Source organism: Oncorhynchus mykiss, chromosome 20 (genome assembly GCF_057628025.1).
Source record: "Oncorhynchus mykiss isolate SJ-2025 chromosome 20, ASM5762802v1, whole genome shotgun sequence".
NCBI lineage: Eukaryota > Metazoa > Chordata > Actinopteri > Salmoniformes > Salmonidae > Oncorhynchus > Oncorhynchus mykiss.
The window spans coordinates 40,334,872-40,358,608 of record NC_143041.1 but is presented as its reverse complement, the minus strand read 5'-3'; the positions used below and the strand labels follow the sequence as shown (position 1 = coordinate 40,358,608).

Genomic DNA, 23,737 nt, shown 5'->3' with positions numbered 1-23,737 from the left:
TTTTATTAATCAAAAACATAAAATACTTAAAAATGCCATATGATATTTTGGCCATATTGCCCAGCCCTAGTCTGAGGACGTCGGGAGATGGATGTGGAAACCGGCCACTAGGGGCAACAGTGAACGCCGTTAGCTACAAGTAGTTTTTGGTTTTGCGTTGTGGACGGGGATGGCGGATGGGTGTTAGCATCTGCCTCTGATTCCAAAGGTTGTATTTATGAGTCCAGCAAATAGAAAGTCGTTTTTTTCATATTTTTGCTTTAAGCCTACCCCAAATCTCATACCTTACTTTAACCATTCGGAGTGATTGCCTAACCTTAAGAATTCTGAGTTAATGCCTAGACTTAACACTAACCTTTACAAATTGGGATTTAACGCCTAAATTTAAACTTAAACACTTCTAACTTTGACGTTTGGAACAACTTCTAAATTTGACGTTTGAGAAACGTCTGACGTGAGACAGAGATTGTGTACATTATTTTACTTGATCGTGTATAGGCATCTCCAAAAGCCCACGGAGGTGAAATATGAAGATGAATATGAATATGTGAAATATGAAGATGAATATGAATATGTGAAATATGAATATGAATATAAATATGAAGATGAGACTCGCATGCTTTTGAAAATATAGATGATTATTTTCTATGGGTATCATGATGAGGATACTCTCAATGTAAGACCCCCACGCCTGCTCCCTAACAAAGTGGAGTGAGGGTTGGAAAGAGATTAAACGTGGATAAAAAAGAAATGGGCTTGGGCTCTGTTTCAAAGTATCACTTTTTTATATAGGACAGTGGTTCCACATGTTGCTGTGACGCAAATGTGGAAAAATATTATTTTGTATTTTTTTCTGTTATTCATTATATTCTTAGTCTACTATAAAATGTGTTGACTGTGATCGGTGTAGCCTAAGTGTCGTCTGTTTTAATGAACAAAACAACGTTTGATTTCCTGTGCATGGCACAGCCATGTAGCCGATAGACTACACAGACCAGTAACATCATTAAACAACAAAAAATTACATTCTTTTGAAATTACATTTTATTAGTCGTATAATGTTCTCTAGGACCTGCCTAAAACGCATGTAAAATGGATTTCTTTGTAATATATATGTATATTCAATGGATTGATTAAAATGGATGTCCGCCCACATAGGCCCACGACTACTTCCTCTCCTAAATGTGCAGGCATGTGCACGGGCTTATCCTGGCAAGAATGTGGTAAAAATGTGACTATGAATGGGGTTCTAAAATACATTGCCAGACAATTATTTTTTTTTACAGGCAGCATACCGTAAAGTTTGTCTGTAAAAGGTAACGGTGAAGCCTCCTGCCTGAGGGGAGACTCAAGAATATCGCATCCCCCTCTTTCAGCTCTAGAGTGGCTGCATTATTTACATACTCATAACCTCCACTATCAGGGTGAATCACATTTACACTTTCCCTCCATTCTTATACATGGTTACACCTGTGTGTTTGAAGGGTAGATAATCACAGGCAGTGGATCGGAAGTAGTACACTCCTTTCACTTGTGCTGTGAAGATGCAGTACCTGCAGCAGAGGACGAGAAGAGGATAAACTTTTTCCGTGAAATTATGCTCTCTTTTCACACACTAAACACCTCCAAAATCAGAAACAATTACAGTAGGCTATGGCGCTATTACCATATTGCTGTCTACACCTCCTACCCAAACCTCTCAGATTTGCTAGTGGTAGTCACAGTGATTAGTGGGTTGTTTTGAAATGGACCAGTGAGTGTAGATTATTACCTGTATCTGGGTTGTAGGCCTTGCTGATGTTTGTAAAGATTTTGGGCTGGACCACTATGGTTTCAGCAGTAGTGAGGGGTCCTACAATATCAGCCAGTGAAGCAGAGAAGGTCACCTTTGGTCTGGCTGTGAACACAGAAGGGAAAATGAAATGCATAGTATAAACTGCATAGTCTAAACCAGGGTTTCCTAAACTTAGTCCTGGGGCCCCACCCGGGTGCACGTTTTGGTTTTTGCCTTAGCACTACACATCTGACTCAAACAATCAAATGTTTGCAATGAGTTGGTAGCGAGCGCTAGGGCAAAAACCAAAAATGCACCCGGGGTGGGTGGGGGAGGGGGCAGGCACGAGTTTTGGAAACCCTGGTCTACTGCCAGAAGATTAGAAATGGGCCATTTTCTACTTTTCAACTGAGGTAAACAACCAATACTAGCCTGGATTGTGTCCCACCACCCGCCAACCCCTCTTTACGCTACTGCTGCTCTCTGTTCATCATATATGCATAGTCACTTTAACCATATCTACATGTACATACTACCTTAATCAACCTGACTAACCGGTGTCTGTATAGCCTTGTTACTTTTATAGCCTCGCTACTGTTTTTTACTGTTGTTTTTATTTCTTTACTTACCTATTGTTCACCTAATACCTTTTTTTGCACTATTGGTTAGAGCCTGTAAGTAAGCATTTCACTGTAAGGTCTACACCTATTGTATTCGGCGCACTTGACAAACTTTGATGTTCTGGAGGTCTCTCTCTTCAGCTCCTCCACCTCTCCCTCGCTGTTACTTTGGCCCCCAGGGCTGAAAAACCACGAAAATAATCTTCAGTGAACATTCAATCTACCATAGGTTTAAAAAATGTGAAATAGAAAGGTTAACTAGAAAGACTAACTATTTCCTTTTTAAGTAAATGTTAATCATTACCTACCTACCTGTCACTCTGGCCCCCATGGTTGACAGTTCGCTGCTTGGGCTGAAATTATGGAAATTTTTAATGCTCACATAAGCCAGATAATTTATTTTGGACCACTTTTTTGTTGTATTTTATCCCCCTTTTCCCAATTTCAGTTACGATCTTGTGTCATTGTTGCAACTCTCCAATGGGCTCAGGAGAGGCGAAGGTCAAGTCATGCGTCCTCTGAAACATGACCCGCCATATCGCACTCACCTGCCCGCTTAACCCGGAAGCCAGCTGCACCAATGTGTCTGAGGAAACACTGTTCAACTGACGACCGCAGTCAGCCTGCAGCCACCTGGCCAGCCACAAGGAGTGGTTAGAATGTGATGAGCCAAGTAAAGCCCCCCCCCCCCCCCCGGCCAAAACCTCACCTAACCCGGAACTCCCGGTCATGGCCAGTGGTGATACAGCCTGGGATCGAACACGGGTCTGTAGTGATGCCTCTAACACTGCGGAGGGGGGAAGCGAGGGAGGGAAAAAAAAATACTCTCCCTCTCCTCCTCTGATGAAATATCACATGGATTTTGGGAGTGTGTGTGCTCGCGGAAGTGATGTTATTCTCAGCTTCAATGTTAAAATGGGAGCTGATAGTTTGGTCCCCTGCTCCAGCCTACTTCAGCTGCCCTATGGTGTAATGGGTGTGTGCTTTCTTCCTCCCCGATGGACATGTGGTTCCCTCTTTCTCTTATCTTTGTACTGCATATATTGTTCAGGCTTGTGTGGGCATCTGGAAGGTTTTGGTTGGTCTTGTGAGTGCTTGCGGGATGGGGAGAGGGTGGGATGGAGAGAGAGGGATGTGGCTGGTTTGTAGTGTGTGTGTGTGTGTGTGTGTCACCCCAGTCAGTGGCTAGGAGGGTGTTGGGGAGGTATTATTTTGATTGATCTAGGCTATGTTGCCATGGTGACCCAGAGCACTGTTATTCTCACCTCCCCCCTCGCTCTCTCTCTCCCCCCTCTTAGTACCTGATGATCTGAGTCCTGAGGAGAGACAGGAGTTGGAGAGCATCCGCCGTAGGAAACAAGAACTACTGCAGGACATACAGGTAACACACAGAGTAGCAAACCGCTGGCACTTTCAAACCATTACTGCCAAATGCAAAGCAGCTGATTCTGTTATGGAATGTCAACTTTCTCTCTCTGCGGTTTCAATTGCTTAGTGAAATGTGAAATCCAAGAACTGCATGTCCAAAGACTTAGGACCTCCTTCTCCCCTACACTTGACCCCTAATTACTGCAGTGCACAGTATGCCTCTTCACTAACCAGTCATGAGAGAGGGAGACAAAGAGAAGGAAGAAAGGGGGAGAAGGAAGAGAATGCATTATGTCCACTAGAGCGTTACACTCTTTCATGATAGATGAGGCTCTGTCTAGGGCTGTGTTTGTGTGTTTCTGTCTAGCCTAGTACTGCACTTCCCCCATACCCAGCATTTACCCTCTGATCTGGAAGAATTCGATCCTACAATGGGATTGTGTGTGTATGTGCATACAGTACCAGTCAAAAGTTTGGACACAGCTACTCATTCCAGGGTTTTTCTTTATTTTTCTACAATGCAGAAAATAGACTATGAAGTAACACATGGAATCATGTAGTAACCAAAAAAAGTTGAACAAATTAAAATATATTTTCTATTTTTCGAAGTAGCCAATCTTTGCCTCGATGACAGCTTTGCACACTCTTGGCATCCTCTCAACCAGCTTCACGGGGAATGCTTTTCCAACAGCCTTGAATGAGTTCCAACATATGCTGATCACTTGTTGGCTGCTTTTCCTTCACTCTGTGTTCCAACTCATCCCAAACCCTCTCAATTGGGTTGAGAGCGGGTGATTGTGGAGGCCAGGTCATCTGATTTGTGGTGGAAAAAGTTCCCAATTGTCATACTTGAGTAAAAGTATAGATACCTTAATAGAAAGTTACTCAAGTCAGCCAGTAAAATACCACTTGAGTAAAAGTATTTGGTTTTAAATATACTCATGTATCAAAAGTTAATTTAAACATAATTTATAATTCCTTATATTAAGTGTGACTGGATAGCCAGGGTCACACTCAAACATTATTTACAAAAGATGCATTTGTGTTTAGTGAGTCCGCCAGACCCGAGGCAGTAGGGATGGCCACGTGTTCTCTTGATAAGTGCGTGAATTTGGCTATTTTCCTGTCCTGTTAAGCATTCAAAATGTAATGAGTTGTCAGGGAAAATGTATGGAGTAAAAAGTACAACATTTTCTTTAGGAATGTAGTCCAATATAAATAGTAAAGTACAGATATCCAAAAAAGCTACTTAAGTAGTAGTTTATCTTCTTTGGGACTGGGGGGCAGTATTGAATAGCTTGGCTGAATAAGGTGCCCAGAGTAAACTGCCTGCTACTCAGGCCCAGAAGCTAGAATATGCATATAATTAGTATGCTGTTTGAATGATGTCTGTGAGTATAACAGAACTCAGAATAACAGAACTCAGGGCAGGCAAAAACCAAAAAAATTCAACCAGGAAGTGGGAATTCTGAGGTTTGAATACAGTGTAAATGGGGCCAGAATTCACTTCCTAAGGCTTCCACTAGTCAGCGGTCTTTAGAACCTTGTTTCAGGCTTCTACTGTGAAGGGGGAGCAAATGAGAGCTGTTTGAGTCAGCTGTTTGTGTCTGGCAGAATGCCATGAGCTAAGTCCGTGCAGGCCGTGAGTGCGAGCTGCGTTCCCTTTCATTTCTAAAGACAAAGGAGTTGTCCGGTTGGAATATTATTGAAGATTTATGATAACATCCTAAAGATTGATTATATACATTGTTTGACATGTTTCTATGAACTGTAATGGAACTGTTTTGAGTTTTTGTCTGGACTAAGTGCCTGCGCCTTGTGAATTTGGATTTGTGAACTAAACGCGTGAACAAAAGGAGGTATTTGGACATAAATGATGGACTTTACTGAACAAAACAAACATTTATTGTGGACCTGGGATTCCTGGGAGTGCATTCCGATGAAGATCATCAAAGGTAAGTGACTATTTATAATGCTATTTCAGAGTTTTGTGACATCTCTACTTGGTTGAAAAATGGCAATGTTTTCTGTGGCTAGGTGCTGACCTAACATAATTGCATGGTGTGCTTTTACTGTAAAGTATTTTTGAAATCAGGCACTGTGGCTGGATTAACAAGAATGTTATCTTTAAAATGGTGTATAGTACTTGTATGTTTGAGGAATTTTAATTATGAGATTTCTGTTTGAGTTTGGCGCCCTGCAATTTCACTGGCTTTTGGCGAGGTGGGACACTAGCGTCCCACATATCCCAGAGAGGTCAAATTATTTTTACCTATGTACTTTACACCACTGCATCTGATGCAGCACTCCGTTTCTCTCCTTCTTGGTCAAATAGCCGTTATACAGCCTGGAGGTTGTTGAAAAAAAAATGATAGTCCCACTAAGCGCAAACCAGATGGCTGCACAATGCTGTGGTAGTCATGATGGTTAAGTGTGCCTTGAATTCTAAATAAATCAGACGGTCACCAGCAAAGCACCCCCACACATCACGCCTCCTCCGTGCTTCACGGTGGGAACCACACATGAGGAGACCATCCGTTCACCTACTCTGCGTCTCAAAGACACGGCAGTTGGAACCAAAAATCGAATTTTCACTCATCAGACCAAAGGACAGATTTCCACCCGTTTAATGTCCATTGCTCGTGTTTCTTGGCCCAAAAAGTCTCCTTCTTATTGGTGGCTGTTAGTGGTTTCTTTGCAGCAATTCGACCATGAAGGCCTGATTCACGCAGTCTCCTCTAAACAGTTGATGTTGAGATGTGTCTGTTACTTGAACTCGGTGAAGCATTTATTTGGGCTGCAATTCCTGAGGCTGGTAACTTTTTAATGAACTTATCCTCTGCAGCAGAGGTAACTCTGGGTCTTCCTTTCCTGTGGCGGTCTTCATGAGGGCCAGTTTCATCATAGCACTTGATGGTTTTTGCGGCTGCACATAAAGAAACTTTCAAAGTTCTTGACATGTTCTGTATTGACTGACCTTCATGTCTTAAAGTAATGATGAATTCTCGTTCCTTTGCTTATTTGAGCCGTTTTTGAAATAATATGGAATAATATGGACTTACCAAATAGGGATATATTCTGTATACCTTGTCCCAACACAACTGATTGACTCAAACGCATTAAGAAGGAAAGAAATTCCACCAATTTAACTTTTAGCAAGGCACATCTGTTAATTGAAATGCATTCCAGGTGACTACCTCATGAAGCTGGTTGAGAGAATTCCAAGAGTGTGCAAAGCTGTCCTCAAGGCAAGGGTGGTTACTTTAAAGAATCTATAATATAACATATATTTTGTTAAATAAATCACTTTTTTGGTTACTACATGTTTCCATATGTTATTTTATAGTTTTGATGTCTAAACTATTCTACAATGTCGAAAATAATACAAATAATGAAAAACCCTTGAATGAGTAGGTGTCAACTTTTGACTGGTACTCTATATACAGCGCATTTGGAAAGTTTTCAGACCCATTGACTTCTTCCACATTTTTTAACGTTAGCCTTATTCTAAAATGTATTAAATTGTTTTTTCTCCCTTCAATCTACACGCAATGCCCCATAATGACAAAGCAAAATCTGGTTAACACATTTTTTGCTAATTTATAAAATACATTTAAAAAAAACGGCAATATTACATTTACTTAAGTATTCAGACCCTTTACTCAGTACTTTGTTGAAGCACCTTTGGCAGCGATTACAGCCTCGAGTCGTCTTTGGTATGACGCTACAAGCTTGGCACACCTGTATTTGGGGAGTTCCTCCCATTCTTCTCTGCAGATCCTCTCAACCTCTGTCAGGTTGGATGGGGAGTGTTACTGCATTTTCAGGTCTCTCCAGAGATGTTCAATTCCAGGCTCTGGCTGGGTCACTCAAGGACATTATTCAGAGACTTTTCCCAAAGCCACAGCTGCGTTGTCTTGGCTGTGTGCTTGGGTCAGCTTTCTCTCGATCCTGACTAGTCTCCCAGTCCTTGTCGCTGAAAAACATCCCCACAGCATGATGTTGCCACCACCTTGCTCCACCATAGGGATGGTGCCAGGTTTCTTCCAGACATGACACTTTGCATTCAAGCCAAATAGTTTTTATTTGGGTTAATCAGACCAAAGAATCTTGTTTCTCATGGTCTGAGAGGTGTCTTTTGACAAACTTCAAGCGGGCTGTCATGTGCTTTTTTTGCTGAGGATTGTCTTCTGTCTGGTCACTCTACCATAATGGCCTGATTGGTGGAGTCCTGCAGAGATTGTTGTCCATCTGGAAGATTCTCCCATCTCCACAGAGGAACTCTAGAGCCCTGTCAGAGTGACCATCGGGTTCTTGGTCACCTCCCTGACTTGACCAAGGCCCTTTTCCCCCGATTGCTCAGTTTGGCCGGACCGCCAGCTCTAGGAAGAGTCTTGGTGGTTCCAAACTTCTTCCATTTAAGAATGATGGAGGCCACTGTGTTCTTGGAGACCTTCAATGCTGCAGACATTTTTTTGGTACCCTTCCCCAGATCTGTGCCTCGACACAATCCTGTCTCGGAGCTCTACGGACAATTCCTTCAACCTCATTGCTTGGTTTTTGCTCTGACATGCACTGTCAACTGTGGGACCTTATATACACAGGTGTGTGCCATTCCAAATCATGTCCAATCAATTGAATATACCACAGGTGGACTCCAATCAAGTTGTAGAAACGTAGAAAAAGTTTGATATTTAAAAAAAAAACGCCATTTCTAAGTGACCCCAAACTTTTGAACGTGTGTGTGTGTGTGTGTGTGTTTAATTGTTTTTATATATATATATATATATATATAACACACACACACTGAACAAAACTACAGTTCATATAAGGAAACCAATCAATTTAAATAAATTAATAATTTCCAAATATTTGGATTTCACATGACTGAGCAGGGGCGCAGCCATGGGTGTGCCTGGGAGGGCATAGGCCCAACCACTTAGGAGCTAGGCTGACCCACTTGGGAGCCAGGCCCAGCCAATCAGGAGTTTTTCCCCACAAAAGGGCTTTATTACAGACAAATACTCCTACAGTACATATAAGGAAATTCGTCAATTGAAATGCATTTATTAGGCCGTAATCTATGGATTTCACATGGATGGTCAGGGGCGCAGCCATTGGTGGGCCTGGGAGGGCATATGTAAGTATGTCACACCTGCTCCAGTTCCCCGTCCCTGGCGCTCGAGGGCGCCAGGGTACCCGTCATATGCGTCTGTTACCATCATTACGCGCAGCTGCGCTCATTGGACTCACCTGGACTCCCCCTCCTTGTTGATTTGTCCCTGCATATATGTCTGTTCCTCTGTGTTCCCTGTAGTAGTATTGTTTGTTGTGTTTATGTCCAGACGCTTTCCTTGTTCCGCTGCATGTCCGTCTATATTAAATAGTTCTCTCCCTGTGCCTGCTTCTCATCTCCTGCGTTGAGCGTTACAAAGTAAGTACGTACATACGCACATGTCTGGATCTGAATGCGGGAGTGTGTGCTGCTCTCTGCACGTACACGGCTTTGAGGATTAGGAGAGTATGTATGAGAAACAAGCCACACTACCAACCCCCAATTCACACATCCCCCTCTGCCCAGTGCTGCTGTGTAAAGAGATTGATTGAGTTCATTAGTGGGTTTGACTGCCTCCCCCCTTTGTTTCATCTCTCTGTTTCTGTGTCTTTGATCTTAGCGGCTCTGATTAGCCAATCAGGGGCTTAGATTTTGACCTGCCCCCTCCTAACCTGACCCTGAAAGGGAGAGCGAGAGTGCATATGAAAGAGAGAGAAAAAATATGTTAAACTGGTGTCAAGGGCAAAGAAGGCAGGGGATTGTAGATCTGGGTCAGGTGAAGAGAAGGTGGCGGGAGGGAGGGTTGGTCTGGTTTGACCCCAGCTAGCAGAAGGTGCACCAGTTACTTGTGGGGGACCATCTGTAGAAGATTCACCCACTCTGCACACAACCCATAGGACTGCCTAGACGTAACATATCTTACACAACATATCAACATACCTGTGTGTCTCCTGTCAGAACGCTGGAAACCTCCTTGTTCAGAAGCAGATATTTCCCAGTTGGTGAAATACACCAATTACACGCTCTCTCGCCTTTATTCCTCCCTCCCTTTTAGTGCCTTGGGTATTAGTATTATCTGAAGCTGGATCAAAGCCGCTCCTTGAGATTGAGGGAGGGTCAGATTTCTCTTGTGTGTGATTAAGTGACTGATCAAATAGATTTAACTGTACCATGCACTCATCCTCGTTCTCGTTCTCTCTCTCTTACTCACTCCATCTAGAGGCTGAAGGGTGAGATAGCAGAGGTGACAAATGAAATTGACAACCTAGGCATAACCGACGAAAGGTGTGTGTGTGTTTCCATGTCCTGTTATTGCCTTAGTATTTGATTGTGTGCAACTCTACTGAGTAATGTACTGTATGTACTTTGTGTGGTGATGGTGTTGGGGGAGGGTGTAGACACCATGGTGATGGCGGTGGGTGTTGGGGGAGGGAGTAAACACCATGGTGATGGCGGTGGGTGTTGGGGGAGGGAGTAGACACCATGGTGTTGGGGGAGGGAGTAAACACCATGGTGATGGTGGTGGGTGTTGGGGGAGGGAGTAGAATCATCCTTAGTGAAGTGTCCCCAACCTCCCCACCCACTGACCCATAGTATTGGTAATGATGTGATGATGTCAGTGATCGTGTGTGCTTCTCTCATTGAAGACGCTGATGGGTCTGGGACACTGGTCGCCCCAAGGCTACAGACACTTAAATGGGTTAATGGGGCTGTTCATTGCATGTATGATGTCTTTGGAGAGCATAATATAACTCTATATATTATGAGCTCTAAAGACTCTAAAAAGCCTTTGTAAACCATTCATAAAGTTTTTATACACCTTATACCCTTTCTACATTTTATAGGGCATAGACACTGAGTGTACAAAACATTAGGAACGCTTTCACTTGGTCAGTCTATGATTCCTTATTGATGTCACTTGTTAAATCCACTTCAATCAGTGTAGATTAAGGTGGAGGAGACAGGTTAAAAAATGATTTTTTTTAAAGCCTTGAGACAATTGAGACATGGATTGTGTGTGCCATTGAGGGTGAATGGGCAAGACAAAATATTGAAGTGCCTTTTTGAACGGGGTTTGGTAGTAGGTGCTATTTGAACGGGGTTTGGTAGTAGGGGCCATTTGAACGGGGTTTGGTAGTAGGGGCCATTTGAACGGGGTTTGGTAGTAGGTGCTATTTGAACGGGGTTTGGTAGTAGGGGCCATTTGAACGGGGTTTGGTAGTAGGTGCCATTTGAACGGGGTATGGTAGTAGGGGCCATTTGAACGGGGTATGGTAGTAGGGGCCATTTGAACGGGGTATGGTAGTAGGGGCCATTTGAACGGGGTTTGGTAGTAGGTGCTATTTGAACGGGGTTTGGTAGTAGGGGCCATTTGAACGGGGTATGGTAGTAGGTGCTATTTGAACGGGGTTTGGTAGTAGGTGCTATTTGAACGGGGTTTGGTAGTAGGGGCCATTTGAACGGGGTATGGTAGTAGGTGCTATTTGAACGGGGTTTGGTAGTAGGTGCTATTTGAACGGGGTATGGTAGTAGGTGCTATTTGAACGGGGTATGGTAGTAGGTGCCATTTGAACGGGGTTTGGTAGTAGGTGCCATTTGAACGGGGTTTGGTAGTAGGTGCCATTTGAACGGGGTATGGTAGTAGGTGCCATTTGAACGGGGTTTGGTAGTAGGGGCCATTTGAACGGGGTTTGGTAGTAGGTGCCATTTGAACGGGGTTTGGTAGTAGGGGCCATTTGAACGGGGTTTGGTAGTAGGTGCTATTTGAACGGGGTTTGGTAGTAGGTGCTATTTGAACGGGGTTTGGTAGTAGGTGCTATTTGAACGGGGTTTGGTAGTAGGGGCCATTTGAACGGGGTATGGTAGTAGGTGCTATTTGAACGGGGTTTGGTAGTAGGGGCCATTTGAACGGGGTTTGGTAGTAGGGGCCATTTGAACGGGGTATGGTAGTAGGTGCTATTTGAACGGGGTTTGGTAGTAGGTGCTATTTGAACGGGGTTTGGTAGTAGGTGCTATTTGAACGGGGTTTGGTAGTAGGTGCCATTTGAACGGGGTTTGGTAGTAGGTGCCATTTGAACGGGGTTTGGTAGTAGGTGCTATTTGAACGGGGTTTGGTAGTAGGGGCCATTTGAACGGGGTTTGGTAGTAGGGGCCATTTGAACGGGGTTTGGTAGTAGGTGCTATTTGAACGGGGTTTGGTAGTAGGTGCTATTTGAACGGGGTTTGGTAGTAGGGGCCATTTGAACGGGGTTTGGTAGTAGGTGCTATTTGAACGGGGTTTGGTAGTAGGGGCCATTTGAACGGGGTTTGGTAGTAGGTGCCATTTGAACGGGGTATGGTAGTAGGGGCCATTTGAACGGGGTATGGTAGTAGGGGCCATTTGAACGGGGTATGGTAGTAGGGGCCATTTGAACGGGGTATGGTAGTAGGTGCTATTTGAACGGGGTTTGGTAGTAGGTGCTATTTGAACGGGGTTTGGTAGTAGGGGCCATTTGAACGGGGTATGGTAGTAGGTGCTATTTGAACGGGGTTTGGTAGTAGGTGCTATTTGAACGGGGTATGGTAGTAGGTGCTATTTGAACGGGGTATGGTAGTAGGTGCCATTTGAACGGGGTTTGGTAGTAGGTGCCATTTGAACGGGGTTTGGTAGTAGGTGCCATTTGAACGGGGTATGGTAGTAGGTGCCATTTGAACGGGGTTTGGTAGTAGGGGCCATTTGAACGGGGTTTGGTAGTAGGGGCCATTTGAACGGGGTTTGGTAGTAGGGGCCATTTGAACGGGGTTTGGTAGTAGGTGCTATTTGAACGGGGTTTGGTAGTAGGTGCCATTTGAACGGGGTTTGGTAGTAGGTGCTATTTGAACGGGGTTTGGTAGTAGGGGCCATTTGAACGGGGTTTGGTAGTAGGTGCTATTTGAACGGGGTTTGGTAGTAGGTGCTATTTGAACGGGGTTTGGTAGTAGGGGCCATTTGAACGGGGTTTGGTAGTAGGGGCCATTTGAACGGGGTTTGGTAGTAGGGGCCATTTGAACGGGGTTTGGTAGTAGGGGCCATTTGAACGGGGTTTGGTAGTAGGTGCCATTTGAACGGGGTATGGTAGTAGGGGCCATTTGAACGGGGTTTGGTAGTAGGTGCCATTTGAACGGGGTATGGTAGTAGGGGCCATTTGAACGGGGTATGGTAGTAGGGGCCATTTGAACGGGGTATGGTAGTAGGGGCCATTTGAACGGGGTTTGGTAGTAGGTGCTATTTGAACGGGGTTTGGTAGTAGGTGCCATTTGAACGGGGTTTGGTAGTAGGGGCCATTTGAACGGGGTATGGTAGTAGGTGCTATTTGAACGGGGTATGGTAGTAGGTGCTATTTGAACGGGGTTTGGTAGTAGGTGCTATTTGAACGGGGTTTGGTAGTAGGTGCTATTTGAACGGGGTTTGGTAGTAGGGGCCATTTGAACGGGGTATGGTAGTAGGTGCTATTTGAACGGGGTTTGGTAGTAGGGGCCATTTGAACGGGGTATGGTAGTAGGTGCTATTTGAACGGGGTTTGGTAGTAGGTGCTATTTGAACGGGGTTTGGTAGTAGGGGCCATTTGAACGGGGTTTGGTAGTAGGTGCTATTTGAACGGGGTTTGGTAGTAGGGGCCATTTGAACGGGGTTTGGTAGTAGGGGCCATTTGAACGGGGTATGGTAGTAGGGGCCATTTGAACGGGGTTTGGTAGTAGGGGCCATTTGAACGGGGTTTGGTAGTAGGTGCTATTTGAACGGGGTTTGGTAGTAGGGGCCATTTGAACGGGGTTTGGTAGTAGGGGCCATTTGAACGGGGTATGGTAGTAGGGGCCATTTGAACGGGGTTTGGTAGTAGGTGCCATTTGAACGGGGTATGGTAGTAGGTGCCATTTGAACGGGGTATGGTAGTAGGTGCCATTTGAACGGGGTATGGTAGTAGGTGCCATTTGAACGGGGTATGGTAGTAGGTGCCATTTGAACGGGGTTTGGTAGTAGGTGCCATTTGAACGGGGTTTGGTAGTAGGGGCCATTTGAACGGGGTATGGTAGTAGGTGCCATTTGAACGGGGTTTGGTAGTAGGTGCCATTTGAACGGGGTATGGTAGTAGGTGCCATTTGAACGGGGTTTGGTAGTAGGTGCCATTTGCACCGGTTTGTGTGCGTCTTAGAACTGCAACACTGCTGGGTTTTTCATGAATTGTCCACCACCCAAAGGACATCCAGTCAACTTGACATGGGAAGCATTGGAATCAACATGGGCAGCATCCCTTGTGGAATGCTTTTGACACCTTGTAGAGTCCATGCCCCGATGAATTGAGGGGGGGGGGGGGCGCGCGCGCAGGTGCGACTCAATATTAGAAAGGTGTCCTTAATGTTTTGTACACTCAGTCCTTTTGTACATTTTATAGGGCATTTACACTATAAAGTGTGTATAAAAGCCTTATGAATCGTTTACAAAGGTTTTTTCAACAGTTTACAAAGGTTTTTCAACAGTTTACAAAGGTTTTTCAACAGTTTACAAAGGCTTTTCAACAGTTTACAAAGGCGTTACAATGTTCTAAAGGCCTAGTGCTGAGCGATTCAGTTATTTTTGAAGTCTGTTTGGTTTGATTATTAATAAATAATCACCAATTTCTATTTTTGGTTCCGATCATTTAAAAAAAAACAACACTGATGCGTTATGTGGGTTGAATGCTTTAACAACCCATAATAAAAACTATTTCATAAAAGCCCATGATGGTAGTACCTGCTCATGATTTTTTACCTAGCAGGCGTAAAAAACCCAGACCAGACGGGTAACAGCACAATAGAGTATGATCGTTGTAGTTAGTTTAGTGGACAAAAGGTGATAATTATGTAGAACATTGGCCTGTTGGAAACTACATCTCACAGTTTGGACATGAGAATTACTCTAGAGAAACTACGGGGCATTGAGTTCACAATAAATTTTAAAAAATGCAATTCTAATAATTGAACCCGACTTCGGTCAATTAGTTGTTTTAAAAACAACTAGAAATAACCTACATTTCTGTTAATCGCTCAGCAATACAAAGGCCATTTGAGTTGTTTTCGAAGGCTCTATGCATGCGTTATATTGACTTCAAGTGGAACTGACAGCGTTTTAACTACTTTGCAGATATTATACAATCAAATCAGTCAAAAATATAACATTCCCTAGTTTGTTAAAAACAAACTTCATAAGAGTTTAAAAAAAATAGGTTCTATTTGACTCAAAATTCCATGATTTACAGTAAGGCATTGTTGGAGAATAGATGGATGCAGTTCAATGCATGATGAATATAATTTTACAATACATTTCTTGGTAGTCCCCCAAAAATACTGAATTTGAACAACTAGTTAGGCAGAGTGAATTTACAAACTATGCTATCTACTCTGAATAATTTCAGAGCACCCTCTGAGTGTGCCAGAGTGCAGACTAACTGAGGAATTTAAGACCGCGCGACACCAGCTGAATATGACCGGTGTCAGTAAATTTGGGCAAAACAAGGTAAATCGTCTGGAACGCTACGTTCTTTTGTTTGAGTCTGGAAGTAGCTAGCAAGCTAGCCAACTTTAGCCAGTTAGCTTGGGTGCTTGACGGCCGTTATGAGGAACGTTCAGATTAACCCTACTCCTCGGGCCAGTGTCCGGTGTTAATCGTGCAGTGTACGCTCGGAGAGCGACACACTCTGTCTGTAAATTCAATCTGATAATGCTCTGAATTTACGAATGACTCCGAACACACTGGAGGCAGAGGCAATCTATGAATGCACCCTTAGCTAGTTGTGTTAGAGTTGCGTCAATTCGAATCTGGTATCAGGATAAATATGACATTGAGTTACCGATTTGTATACTATGTATTTTTTATTAGCTAAGCAATAAGTGGTAAACAGAGAACTAACTTGTTCTTGACAAAGATATTATAAATATACTCTGACAGAAAAAGTTCCTGCTTCCGAGCCGGCCTGTCAGAGTAGAGACTGGGCGGGGTTTAGACTCACCCAGCCTATCGTTGATTGTTGTCGTACGAGCTGGTACCAGCCCCCGGGCGCTCCAGTTGATAGATGTAACTTGCTGTGTCGAGTATCTATGCGCTCATTCCCTAGATACCGTTATCACATATCTGGTTTCTGTTATTGTTAAGTTTGAGTTCTAACAAAAAACAGTCTGTGGTTTGCTACACTATGTTCTGTATGTGTCCGTTTTTATGTTATTCTGTATTTTTACATGGTTGTTTGATCAATAGGACTGTAAAGTTCCCAAATGTAAGAGGACTCTTGTGATATTACACCGAACAAAAATATAAGTGCAACATGCAACAATTTCAAAGATTTTACTTCGTTACAGTTCATATAAGAAAAATCTGTCAATTGAAATAAATAAATTGGGCCCTAATCATCTATGGATTTCACATGACTGGGAATACAGATACCTTAAAAACAAGGTACTGTAGGGGTGTGGAACAGAAAACCAGTTAGTATCTGGTGTGACCACCACTTGCCTCATGCAGCTCGACACATCTCCTTTGCATAGAATTGATTCAACGGATGTGCGAAGTTACTGGATATTGGTGGGAACTGGAACAAGCTGTCGTACATGTCGATACAGAGCATCCTATCAGGCTCTCGTCAAGGTATCTCTGTGCATTCGTTGTCTGTAGCTTATGCCTGCCCATACCATAACCCCACCGTCACCATCTCTGACATCCAGCAAACCACTTGCCCACACGGCGCCATACACGCTGCCATACACGCTATCTGCCCCATACAGTTGAAACCGGGATTCATCTGTGAAGAGCTCTCTACCGCACCTGCTGTCTCGAACTCTGAATGATCGGCTATGAAAAGCCAACTAACACTGACCTGTTGCACCCTTTACAACCACTGTGATTATTATTATTATTATTATTTATGAACATTTGAACATCTTGGCCATGTACTGTTATAATCTTCACCCGGCACAGCCAGAAGAGGACTGGCCACCCCTCAGAGAGAGCCTGATTCCTCTCTAGGTTTCTTCCTAGGTTTCTGCTTTTCTAGGGAGTTTTTCCTAGTCACTGTGCTTCTAAATCTGCATCGCTTTCTGTTTGGGGTTTTAGGCTGGCATGGTTACATGTTGTGAGGCTGGTTGGACATACTGCCAAATTCTCTAAAAAGATGTTGGAGGCTGTTTATGGTAGAGAAATGAACATTAAATTCCCTGGCAACAGCTCTGGTGGACAGTCCTGCAGTCTTCATGCCAATTGCACGCGCCATAACCCATTGACATCTGTGACATTGTGTTGTGTGACAAAACTGCACATGTGAGAGAGACCATTTATTGTCCCTGCACAAGGTGCACCTGTGTAATGATCATGCTGTTTAATCAGCTTCTTTATATACCATACCTGTCAGGTGGATGGATTATCTTGGCAATGGAGAAATGCTCACTAACAGGGATGCAAACACATTTGTGCACAACATTTCTGGGATCTTTTATTTCAGGCTAAAGTGGGACCAAAACTTTACATGTTGGGTTTTTATATTTTTGTTCAGTGTACATATTTGCAGTAATCCGTTTATGTTTATTTTGTGGCTTTTGGCGAATGCGCTGAAGTCGCCCTTTTGCTACTGCCTGCAAACACACAGTCCAGTTCAAAGTGAAGGATGGCAGGCCCGTATGGCAAAGGCTTGTTTGCATAAAGGCCTAGTGTAGATCTGATTGGACTCCGGTCCTGGATGAGACAGATGGTTTTATTACCTGCAGTGTCTAATTGTCCAACCCACGGCTGCTTTCCCACTCTATATTGCTATAGAATTTTCACAAATGCCTTACTATACGTCATTCCCGAACATTCAAAGAAATTATGGAAATGTGAAACTGACCATATTTAAGCACTTGCTTGTCAGAAAATGTAAAAAAAGGTGTCATTCTTGCAGGGGGTATATATGAACAGATTTGAATAAGATTTAATGTTGCTAAAACACTGTCAGTTCCACCTTAATGACTGTTGTGTCTGTAGGAAAAGCATGCAGAGAAACAAGCAGGTGTCCATGGGGTGCAAGAAGTTCAACATGGACCCAAAGAAGGTGAAGCCCAATCGTAAACCAGCCTCTATCACCCACTCTGTTCTGTGATTGGTGCTCTGGCTGTGGTTCTGTGTTTTGATTTGGCTGTGTGTACCATCAATCAGGGGATCCGGTTTTTGATTGACAGCGGTCTGCTGAAGAACACCAGTGATGACATCGCCCAGTTCCTCTATAAAGGGGAGGGGCTAAACAAGACCGCCATCGGAGACTTCCTGGGGGAGAGGTGAGAAACAGGAGAGTAAAAAGAGAGTGAGAGTGTGGGAGAGACATTGAAAGAGATTGATGGATGAGCTATTAGGTGGGTTAATGCAGGAATTCCCAAACTCGTTCCTGGCCCCTCCCCCCTGGGTGAACGCTTAGTTTTTTTGCCCTAGCACTACTCAGCTGACTCAAATAATCAATGCTTTATGATGAGTTGGTTATTTTTATCAAATCTAACTTTTATTTGTCACATGCGTCGAATACAACCAGACCTTATCGTGAAATTCTTAAATTCTTACAACCAGTCAAGCCCTTAACCAACAGTGCAGTTCCTGAAGAGTTAAGAAAATATTTAGCAAGAAACAGCTGTGTAGTGCTAGGGTAAAAAACTAAACTGGCACCAAGGGGAGGCTCCAGGACCAAGTTTGGGAAATTCTGGGTTAATGCATTCTCAACTCAGTGATATTAATTTTGCCCATTTCTTTCTGGACACACACACATGTGCTGGCCACAGAGAGGAGGCAAGGATTAGGAGATTATATATTTAATATATTAGATTGTATTTGGGTATGTTTCTGGTTTCATAGCTTTTCTCTGATAAATCTCTTTAACTTAACTAGGTCCTGTTCAGTTGGCATGAAACATTCGGATATGGAATGAAACATGAAGAAACCGCATTGAACTTGTCCAATAAGAAACACTACTTTTCGGTTTCAAAACGTTTAGCTACAGTATTCCCTACTGAACGCAACGCTGATCTAGTCGCTTTTATGACCATACACCTGAATACTGTTTATGTGTTTCTGTAGAGAGGATTTCAATCTTGAGGTTCTACAAGCCTTTGTGGAGCTGCATGAGTTTACTGACCTTAACCTGGTCCAGGCCCTCAGGTAACACATACACATATGCTCACCACACACACACACACACACACACACACGCACACACTCATGTTTGCATGTCCTCTCCCCCAGGCAGTTCCTGTGGAGTTTCCGGTTGCCAGGTGAAGCCCAGAAGATCGATCGCATGATGGAGGCGTTTGCCCAGAGATACTGTCACTGTAACCCTGGCGTCTTCCAGCACAGCGGTATAGAAAGGCGACCGCACACACACACTTGCATGCACACACATACGCAAGCAGGCTCACACACACACTAACTTCCCCGTCCATCTCTGTGTTCCAGATACGTGTTATGTGTTGTCGTTTGCTGTGATCATGCTGAACACCAGTCTCCATAACCCCAATGTGAAGGACAAACCCTCCCACCAGAGATTCACCACCATGAACAGAGGAATCAACGATGGCGGAGACTTACCTGAGGACCTACTCAGGGTATCTATCAATCTGTATCTCTCCCCATCACTCTCTCATCCCTCTGTTTTTCTACCAAGCTCTCTATTCCCCTCCCTTTTCCTTCTTCTTTAGCTGTCTCTTCCTCCCTCTGTCCATAGTATACTAGGATTGGCTGAGGACCTGAGCCCTATACTATGTACGTGGTTTGAGGACTTAGCAAGGTAACTTTGGTCAGTTCTGAGTTTAACTCTGGATAAATGGTACCATGAAAGTCGCTCACCTTTTAGCCAGGTCAATTTCTATGGCAACGAATCCTTCAGAACTAACCTGCTCCAGGGCGGGTTAGGGACTAAGAACGTTAGTTATCCGCTTTTGGCTAGATGCATCTGTGTGGTTCACCCATGCATCATCTATTAGCAGAATTACTGTCTTACCTCAATTAATCACGAAATCCCTAGTTTGAAAGCGACTGTTTTCTTGAAGCTGTGCCGTGCCATTTTCCCTGCATTTCCCCACACGTGGGCTGGCCCCCTAGCAATTTGAGTTCTAACCAATGAGCTTCAGCCCCTTGCATTTTCAGAGACAGCTTTTGGTGCTACTTACAGAACTACGGGCTAAAAAGTATACAAAAGTACTGGAGAATCTATTTTTAATACTTTTATTTAATAAAAAATGGTGCTCATGATAAGCACGCCAAAGACAGCATTAACGATACGTAATAAAAGAGACTGCTCTTCAACAAGCCTATATCACACTGAATTTGCTAGATGACTTTTCTTTCATTTTGATTTCGGCACAAATGAAAATGTGACATTGACTCACCCATGGATTGATGTTTCAGCATTGTCTCAATGAAGAGTTTGGCTTTCGACTAGCCACTTGTGACATGCATGCACAGTTACAAGCCTGCTAGAGTTAGCGGCAGGTGGACAATCAATATCCAACGTTGTAGTACGGATAAAGCCTGAGCTGAAATGTGAAGCTAACTGAAGCTGGTTAACATTAGAAAACCCTGAGTAGATCTAGCTTCAATTGTAGTGTACCCCCATTCTGTGTTTGCATCAAACGTCTTGTGATCTCTTTCTCGCCCTCTCGCTCTCTTTCTTTCCATTCCCTTCTCTCTTTGTAGAACCTGTATGAGAGTATAAAGAACGAACCCTTTAAGATCCCAGAGGATGATGGGAACGACCTCACACACACTTTCTTCAACCCCGACCGGGAGGGCTGGCTACTCAAACTAGGTAAGTGTCAACTTTGCAGTTTACATTAAGTGGAGAACAGGACAGCCAGTTTTACACGCAATTAAACAGCGTGTAACCACGCCAGCCAGGACCTCCACATCCGGCTTCTTCACCTGTGTGATTGTCTGAGAGCAGCCACCCGGACAGCTGATGAACTGAGGAGTATTTCAGTCTGTAATAAAGCCCTTTTGTGGAGAGAAACTCATACTGATTGGCTGGTCCTGGCCCACCCAGGGCTGCGCCCATGCCCAGTCATGTGAAATCCATAGATTACGGCCTAATACGTTTTATTTAAATTGTCTGATTTCATTATATGAACTGTAACTCAGTAAAATCGTTGCATGTTGCGTCTTAATATTTTTGTTCAGTATAGAATAGAGCCTAATTATGGTATAAAATGAGTAGAAATATTAATGGCTTAATGTAGTTTCTTTTTGTCTTTTTTTCTTCATTTGTTTTGTTTGTGTGATTTTGGTCTCCAGGAGGTATGTAAATAAATATGTCTGGATTGGAAACTTTACCCTCCCCATCCTGTATGTGCTTCGCTTCAGGGTGCTGCTTCCTTACTCCCCACCGCTCTGTCCAATTAAAATCTACTGTTAACTATGATTTCATTATAAAGAATGAAATGGTGTTTAACTGTTGGCAAGATGTGATTTATCTGCTCTGTGTTACTCATGCTGTGAGGTCTAAAGTTATCAACCTCTAAACGCAAACAACCTTTAAACGTAACCCTACCATCCAATCAACATGCCATCTAATGCATTGTGTTCATGGTCGACTTTGTTGTCGTCATGATGTGCCTTCTGAGAAGCATGACTGCATTAAAGATGACCTGGAACACGCCCATAGGCTCCTGCCTGGTACTGGCTGATGTCTGCGCTGCCGTCTGTCTGGAGTGCCTAGGGGCAACTTTAATCTTTGCATTTAGCTTCTGTGAATCCTGATTGAACTGACCTTTAACCCCCTCAGGAGGGCGTGTGAAGACGTGGAAGAGACGATGGTTCATCCTCACAGACAACTGCCTGTACTACTTTGAGTACACTACTGTGAGTTTTTCTTTTTCTGTCATGCTTTTTCTCCACTTGCTTTCTTTGTATCAATTATGAGCTATAACCTTCTCTCCCTCCAGGATAAGGAGCCTAGGGGTATCATCCCTCTGGAGAATCTTAGTATTAGAGAGGTGGACGACTCTAAGAAACCAGTAAGTTACTCTCTCTCCCTCTCTTTTCCTGTGCTCGTTCTCCTGCCATTCTCCCTGTTTCCTTTTAGAAGCCCCTGTCACCCCCTCCCCCTCCCCCCCTTCTCTCTCTCTCAGAACTGTTTTGAGCTGTTCATCCCGGACCACAGGGATCAGGTAATCAAGGCGTGTAAGACCGAGGCGGACGGACGCGTTGTCGAGGGCAATCACACCTTCTATCGAATCTCCGCCCCCACAGCTGAGGAGAAGGAAGAATGGATCACCAGCATCAAGTGAGATCTTGGCTGTCCAAATAACCTCTTCTTCTTTCTGAAGTGTACACACATTCACTACTTCGCACAAGTTTAAAAGCATTGGATTGGTGTAGACATGGGCTAGGGGGACTTATACCAGTAATATCCTTTCATATCCATGAAGGAAAGTGAAGAAGTGCACACTTTGGGAGAAAGGAGGGATATTTGGGACACAACCCTTCTCTTATTTCCATCCTGTCCTGTTCTTGATATGTACGATCCTGTTCTAGTCCCAAGCCAAATGTAAAATCAATATTGCTCTCCCCCCTCTTCCCTGTAGAAAAGCCATCAGCAGGGACCCCTTCTATGAGATGGTGGCAGCCCGGAAGAAGAAGGTGTCGGCTCTGACTAGCCCATAGAAAGGCCCCAGGCTCCAGCACTTCAGCAGGCAGACCTCACTCTACTCTAAGCCCAGTGTCTATGGACCTGAACTAAAGGAATTACTAAAGGAACTATAGAATTATGTACATAAGAAAGCAGAATGTCCCCACAATCTGAAAGGTGGAAGCTGTCATCATATTGATTACATGTTGCATTCTTCAGATACACAAACACTGGAGGGGAAGGATTTTGAAGGGGCACGGGTTTAGGATGGAGATCAGGATGCAGAGAGGATTGGACCTCCTTCAGCGCCCTCTACAGGAAGTTACATCAGGCAATATTTTGCTTTGATATAAAATGAACAGAGAAAGGTGCCATTAACCTCTTTTTACATAAACCTCTTCTCATAGTGCTGTCATTACTACAGAGCATCATCTCTTTCTGAATGGTTCCCATAACAAACCACCACTGTTTCCTCTCTCGCTCTCTCTTCCTCCCCTTACGGGTTGAGATGATACTTTGTTGTTTTGTTAAATGTTTCTGGGACATTGGCCTGTGTCAGTGATCCGGGGGGTGAGATATGGGAGCTGGGTCGGCACAATAGTTTTAAAAAATACTGTCTCGGCCGAAAGCCTTGTTATGCCATCACTGTGTTTAGTTCTGCTCTTAATTTAGTTTCTTGTTTTGATACCTCTGTTACTACAACTGCACAGTCATGTGGAAGGAGGTGGTATGGAGGGAGGGGAGAAAGAAATCAAGAAGGGGAGAGGGAAACAAAGGATCGTAATATATCACTACTCAGGTTGAAATATTCTGTCTCTTATTCTGATATTGTGATGAGTACTTTTGCAGAAGCAGTAAGTTTGCAGGGAAGGATCATTTTTATAAAGACCTTTCACAGTGTTATTATACAGTTGTATGCTGTCTGTTACAAATGTGTTGTCTTGTAAGATGCATTTCTGTCATCAATGACCCCTTTGGAGGGCTGTGTTTTTGTTTTTTATTGGCAGATAAATTAATCAGTAATTTTTGTTCACAATGCACTGTTTATGAAATGTAAATCAAGCTTGAATTATTTGTTTGTTTATCAATAATACATATAATTTCTTGTAAAGTTGTTTTGTATCATAAAGGTTTGTGCCTCTTTATGCCATCATATGTTTGTTTATTTGATTTCAGTTAACCAGATCTCAGATTTAACAAATCTCATGTTAATCTCATATTTGCTTTCTTTGTTTAATATTTGACTTGATAGGTGACGTTAACACAGAACTTTAGAGATGTTTTGCCATTGGATTTA

The 23,737-nt window shown here is 43.5% G+C and overlaps 1 protein-coding gene across 6 annotated transcripts in view; it reads left to right on the top strand.

Moving 5' to 3' along the window:
* Positions 1-23,590, top strand: part of LOC110499419 (cytohesin-1) — a 36,307-nt gene extending 12,717 nt beyond the window's left edge. For 3 of the 6 annotated variants that reach the window (XM_036956267.2, XM_090213075.1, XM_090213077.1), the window contains exons 2-13: positions 3,693-3,775; positions 10,038-10,102; positions 17,820-17,886; positions 17,991-18,109; positions 18,897-18,977; positions 19,062-19,174; positions 19,272-19,420; positions 20,511-20,622; positions 21,595-21,671; positions 21,755-21,826; positions 21,941-22,095; positions 22,397-23,590. In XM_036956267.2, the coding sequence (XP_036812162.1) occupies positions 3,693-3,775; positions 10,038-10,102; positions 17,820-17,886; positions 17,991-18,109; positions 18,897-18,977; positions 19,062-19,174; positions 19,272-19,420; positions 20,511-20,622; positions 21,595-21,671; positions 21,755-21,826; positions 21,941-22,095; positions 22,397-22,475 (1,172 nt within the window). In that variant the 3' untranslated portion in view covers positions 22,476-23,590. The remainder of the gene's footprint in view (positions 1-3,692; positions 3,776-10,037; positions 10,103-17,819; positions 17,887-17,990; positions 18,110-18,896; positions 18,978-19,061; positions 19,175-19,271; positions 19,421-20,510; positions 20,623-21,594; positions 21,672-21,754; positions 21,827-21,940; positions 22,096-22,396) is intronic. The other 3 variants (XM_090213076.1, XM_090213078.1, XM_090213074.1) reach the window with 1 other exon arrangement.
* Positions 23,591-23,737: the final 147 nt, after the last annotated feature.